Source organism: Porites lutea, chromosome 10 (genome assembly GCF_958299795.1).
Source record: "Porites lutea chromosome 10, jaPorLute2.1, whole genome shotgun sequence".
Classification (NCBI taxonomy): domain Eukaryota; kingdom Metazoa; phylum Cnidaria; class Anthozoa; order Scleractinia; family Poritidae; genus Porites; species Porites lutea.
The window spans coordinates 760,591-766,577 of record NC_133210.1 but is presented as its reverse complement, the minus strand read 5'-3'; the positions used below and the strand labels follow the sequence as shown (position 1 = coordinate 766,577).

The 5,987-nt window shown below is 40.1% G+C and overlaps 1 protein-coding gene across 1 annotated transcript; it reads left to right on the top strand.

Annotated features, from left to right (window-relative positions):
- The first annotated feature begins 4,354 nt into the window (after positions 1-4,354).
- LOC140950043 (uncharacterized skeletal organic matrix protein 7-like) lies at positions 4,355-5,339 on the top strand. Its single transcript, XM_073399208.1, has 2 exons — positions 4,355-4,617; positions 5,030-5,339. The coding sequence occupies exons 1-2, from the start codon at positions 4,421-4,423 to the stop codon at positions 5,313-5,315; spliced, it is 483 nt and encodes a 160-aa protein (XP_073255309.1). The 5' UTR covers positions 4,355-4,420; the 3' UTR covers positions 5,316-5,339.
- Positions 5,340-5,987: the final 648 nt, after the last annotated feature.

The window sequence follows — 5,987 nt, the reverse complement described above, 5'->3', positions numbered from 1 at the left end:
ACGACGCCGGAAGGTTCTAATGTAATTCGGCACTGGCCGTACTTGCCAGTAATGCAGACAATGTGTTTAAACTAAAGGAAAATTGAACCAGAACATGAATAAATAGCTGGAAAAAGTCTTTCAAGTAAAGGACTTCAAGGTCTGTCATTCACCACTTGAACTCTTCAAAACTAAAATTTAAACCTGTATACGCGTTACCCGGATAAAGCTTTGTTGAGTGCCCCCACCCACCCATCAGACAGCTGCTTGGGTGAAAATCAATTATTGTGTCGTGTTTTCAAATGTTTATCGTTACTTTTGGCTTTCATTTTCTCTGATTCTTTGTCCTTCTTTACTATTTATTGATCGCCCTCCGATCAATAATCCCCATTTTGAGTAATTTCCCCACATTGGTGTGATCATTTGAAATAATCACCCCACCCCTCTCATTCCCCTTGAAAAATCTCTACACACCCTCCCAGCACTCACCATCTCCTCCTTTATTAATCAACAACCCTCTCCCTATATTTCCCGACATTCCTTTCAGCCTCCCGCCAATTTGAGAATTGCATATCTCAACAGAAGTCTACAGAACAGGTTTCGTGGCAGTTTATTCGATCGATATATCTAAGCAATGTGTGAATAACAGAATGGTTGTATATTGTAACTGTATATATAGGAAAAATAAAGATGAAAGTTATCAACCTAGTATGACGCCGTACGCTTGTCACTTTAATCATAATGTTTAATTATGATCACTTCTCCACATCAACATTTACCTACATATGTTTATCTACATGCAGCTATGAAATTCTTCATCCCAGGTAACAAGTTTAGAATTGAATTAATCTTGTCCCAGTAAATGAGATTACTGATTGGTTTAAAAATTCGTGCACGAACAACAATCAAAGCGTGACAAAAGATCTTGTCATCTGCCTTCTGGTGATGATAAATCGGTACCTTTGCAAGTTCTTTTAATTGTTCTAAGTAAACCAATGAGATTCCTGAAAAATCAATCAAATAGGAACACAAAACCTAGTCTTCCATTACGATAACTTCAGAGGTTTGTTTAGTAAATTAGGTAGTGGATAAGCGGCGAAGTCTAAACTTTTAGCGTGATGCCATCAATACTTTCTACTGATCTTCAACAATGCAATATCGCTCTGAACTATACTCCCAGGGTTGCTCTAAGACAACAGTGAGAGTGTTCTCTCCATCAATATTGTTTTTTATATGTATTGCGTTCATCAACTGTGTCTCCTCTGCAAAAGGAGGTAGGTATGAAATCAAAATTCATAATTATCTGCCTCAGGATGTTTGAAGCCTCTTCTAATAACTGCTGGAACAGTGAAAGACTGTTTGAGCTTGTCGACTGAATTGTAACTATTCGTATTGAGAAAAAGTGACTATTGGTACTTTTTGTGGTGCTGTTTGTTATAGTCCGTTAAAACTGGGCCCAAATAAGATTTTTTTTGCCCCGGCTGCATAAAGACACCAAAACGTTTTTCATCTTATATTATGTTTTTTTTGAAAAATTTGTTTACTTTTGTTTTGTTAAAGTGTGAGCAGAACAAATTTTTTCTTCTTCTTGATCGAGTAGCCAAAATCAAGTGAAAGAAGAAAGAGATTACAGAGACCTTCAACAGAGTTCCTCTTGTTGAGAAATAAGATAGCTTAAAAAAGTTGCTTAAAAATTAGGAGTCATTAGATAAGGACTTGAGTGTATCATAAATAAATTATTAAACTGGTTAGGCTTTGCTTAAAATACCGAAAGTTTCGTTATCCATAGCTAACCCCTTGCAGTATTCAGATCTATTCAGCCTCTTAAAAAAGCTGCAAGTGTGAAGCTCGTGAGCATGTTTACTTCCATTTAAAAGTAAATCATTGACATTGACGGTTTTGTCAAGAGTAGAAGCGCATGCTGGCTTCTGCCGCAACCGAAACATCTGCCCGCAAGCTGAATGATTGTGTCAGCTGGAATCAATTTGCTTTCAAACAAGAAATGAAATAGAAACGTCGGTTTTTACTCTGACAAAATAGTAAAACCTATAAATTCTATAAATTTCAACGTTCTGCCAAATCAGATCACTGGTTTGTTTACTTTTCTTTTTATTGAACATTCGGCTTTCATGAAGTAACACCAGCTGTAACAAGTACGGATATGATTTTGGGCGTAATTTTCTGGTTTAATCTTGACTAAGATATTCCTTTCTTGAACCATTTAACGCCAAGAGAGAGATGCTAAAAACAAAACATAAAAAGTCATCGTGCCTCGATATGTAGTCCAGAAATTATCAGAACTTGGACAAGGTAAGTCTACGTTACGGTTTTTAGTATATTTTCTCAAGGTTGAACATAATTTCCTGGTGGCTTTTCGCCGGGTGCAAACTTACAGCCAGTTTTCTAAAAGGACACACGGCCTTTCTTAAAAACGAGTGGGCTTGATCAGTTTACTCATGGCGAATAAACTCTCCGTAAGTAGATATTTTTCTCAGGATAAAAGTTAGAGGGGTGGTGAATGGTACCTCGAAAAACGTGGGTCTCGGAAAATTTTGTCAGGATCTCGAAATCTCCGAAGCGTTTATGATAAGTCTCGAAGTCTCTTTTTTTCATGGTTTGTTTTTACTTTTTTGAGTCTCGAAACTTTTTACCAAAGAGTCTCGGGCTCGGATTTCTAACGAGGATCTCGGCGTCTCGGCGAGTCTCGGATTTTACCATTCACCACCGAATTAAATCATAAGAGAATAAAACTGCTTTTTTATTGACTTAGCTCCAGAGGAATGCCGAGTAATACAGTTCACTGAGAAAATAGCTAACAAGGCTCTTAGCAATTATGTGATACAACAAAAGAAAGTTTTGGACGAAGATATGTGCAAAGTACGGTGTTTCCTGGAGCCTGAGTGTGTCTCCTTTAACTTTGGACAACAAAATGATGGATCACTTCTGTGTGAACTGAACAACAGAAGCCATGCGCAAGTTCCTGATGCGATGCAGACAAAAATGGGCTTCATATACCGGCCAGTATTTGTAAGTACACTTCGTTACTAAATTGCTTTCCGTCGCGAGATACAATGATGTTTGTTAGTCAGAATATTTCCCACTTTTCTTTCAGAATTCTTGCTTAAGTAACCCCTGCTCAAGCCATTCAACCTGTCAGCTAGGATTCGGTGCCGATGGATACCATTGTATTTGCCCTGCAGGTTACCATGGAAGAAAGTGTGAACTAGGTATGGGTCTACTTAATTCTGCCTTAGCCTGCGAGCTGTCTTCGCATGGAGGCCTCTTGCTACCACCGGCCACTGGGGAGGTGAGGAGAGGGGGAAAGCTCGCCCTAAACGAAGAGAAAACTGGAAAGGGAGGATAGAGGAAGGCGCTCACTTTACTTGAGAAACCATTCTTACAACAGAGTTTGCTTGCAAAATTTTCTCTGTGCACTACCGTGATTGGTCGCTTATTTTTGGCTTGCATTTTGTGCATGTTTTAAGTATGAGTCTCATATTTCAAGATTCTTGGCATCAATTAGAACGGCTGAGATTCATGAATATTTTGGCACAACTTGAAAAAATGACTTTTTCTAGAAAAAGTGACTTACGAAAATAGCATAAAGTTATATGTTGTAAACTGTCCGTGGAAAAAAAAAAAATAAATTGTTGTAGTGCCGGGGGATGCCTAGGGGTGTACTTCCTATAATGGCCCATACGGGGAGGCTCCGCCCGAAAAGGGTTCCTTTTTCAGGCTTCAGGTTTATGAAAGGGTCAGTAAGTATTTCATTAGTTGAAGTATATAAAAGGGTGGGGAAATCTGTCATCGCGGTCTGTGAGACTCAGGGACTTGAAAGGCCCGACAGGCGCATTTTTGGTCGTGAAAAAAAAATACCAGAAAACTTGCTGGGTTAATTGTTTATTCATATCTAAAAGACGGTGAATCTACAGTAGCTAAAAGGGATGTAGTGTGCTTTACTTGTATGTGAAAGGGGTACCATTTGTCAATAAAAGTTATACAAAAGGAGCATCTTCTCTGTCAAAAATGGTGTATAAAACTAAGGGTAAGGAGTTGGTTCTCGGGGCAGAGTCTCTCCGTGTAAAACTTTGTTGGATGCCACTCAGGGAAAGATGGTTCTGTCTTGTACTTCTGTCTTGTGGTAGTTTTCTAAGACACGTTGGAAGAAGACGGTAACGTTAGCCCAATGCATAGTTTTATGTCCTCCGTCTCCACCCACTTCCCTTTGTCCCGTGGTTCATGCACCACCACCCGAGCGAATTCTAGTTCTCGCGTCAGTGCTCCTCTGAAAACACCTGCTGGTGAGGACAGTTTTTGGAGACAGTTGATACGTAATGACCAACCCTTAAATGCTGTATAAGTTATGTTCGTGTTTGCAGAGGACCCTCCAACAGTGGTAAGTTGTGCCAGTTTCACCCAACTAGGACCAAGCATCTATGAAATGGACGCTAACCATGGTTCCTGGGCGGCGGATGGCTTCTGTCGTGTTATTCGAATGGATGAGATAAATGCTGGAGACCCGTACACTATAAATGTTGACTTGTACAATGTGATCGCATGGGGTGGAGCAGATTCCGGTCACCTTGGAGTTATGTACAACGCTGTGGACGAGGACAACTTTGATGTTTTCTACTTCAGGTTGGTAACCTGTGCAAAAATATTGTTTCCCATAATTGGCATTTTCATTTGGAGGCCAGTCCATCCGCAACGGGTGGGTCAGAGTGCCTTTTCCCCGTTCAACAAAGATATCCTGGAGCCGTGCAGAAGGATACATTCTCCACTTACATAGAGTCTTAGGCCGTAATGAATTCGTGGCTATTCTCTACTGTTAAATAAAGAAACATTTTTGTTGGAAAGCAATTTTTGTTTGAAACCGTTGGCCGGTAGAGGAGTTCTCATTTTGACGTTTTCGCAATTCACAAATAAAGGACATTTTAAAAGGGTCCCCATGTGAAAAGGGTACGAAAAGCCAAAAAACTACTTATTCAATCATCCAAAAGTGCTAAACTTAAGACATCAATTTTAAAGTTTATCTTTCTGTTTTGCCCAGGCTGCACAATTCAGCACCGTGCTTCCAGTCTGGCTATGTGCTAAACGGTAACTTTGTGGGAAGCAGTAACTCTCCTTGTCCCAATGGCAATCCGCCTGGTAAAACCTGGTTTAATGTCCTTGTGGAGGTCAGTTCAGATGGCAGAGTTGAAATTTTTCTTAACGGTAATTTCGTGAATTCACAGACTTCTCACTTTAACCCAAAAGGTCGCGGTGGAGTAGTGGTCGCCAATGGATTCCAAAATATAATGAAATTTAGGGACTTCAGCTTATACGGCATGCCGTGAAAACTGAAAGTGGATCGGACCAGCGCTTTCTGCTTTTAAAAATGAACACAGGCAAAATCGTGTGATCGTATCGCTCCACTCCGTAGAGGTAGCGTCCGGCTCCCATGACAACGCCTTAAATCCTGTTCATGTTAGGTTTGTAGAGAGTGAATCTTACTTTTCCTCAGCCTCTCCGCCAAGGTATCTCTCATCAACTTCTTTTTTTACGAGAAAATGGACGGGAAGAACAGAACTTTGTCTCCAGGGCTTTTCCCATCCCTTACACATTCCTAGGGAGTAGCTCTGAGGACAAACGAAACCACGACATAAACGAATGAGTTCAGATGCCGGATCGAAAAAAAAAAGAACATCTGGATAAGTAAAAACTGGGAAAAATCAGAAGAAATAACAGCAAACTGCGATGCACACAGCGAAGAGAGGAAGGAAACCCCCGAAAAAATAAGAGATTTTTATATCTGATTATTTGTGCCCGATATTTCGGTTTGAAATACAAACCTTCGACAGTGGCTAAAACAAGATCAGTCTTGTTTTAACTCCCTTATGAAGGCTAGAAAAAGCGAGACCCTCAGACATGGGTCCGAGGTTGAATAATGGAGGGATTTAGAATGAAGTTTACGGCAATTTGTACCCGTACGAGACTAACTTTTGTCTTTACTTGTTGTTTACCGATTC

What these genes read in the sequence shown, in the direction of transcription:
- LOC140950043 (XM_073399208.1), top strand. Translation starts at nt 4,421, where the DNA reads ATGGACGCTAACCATGGTTCCTGGGCGGCGGATGGCTTCTGTCGTGTT. An exon ending in TTTGATGTTTTCTACTTCAG is followed by an intron (nt 4,618 to 5,029) that starts GTTGGTAACCTG and finishes TGTTTTGCCCAG; the next exon opens with GCTGCACAATTCAGCACCGT.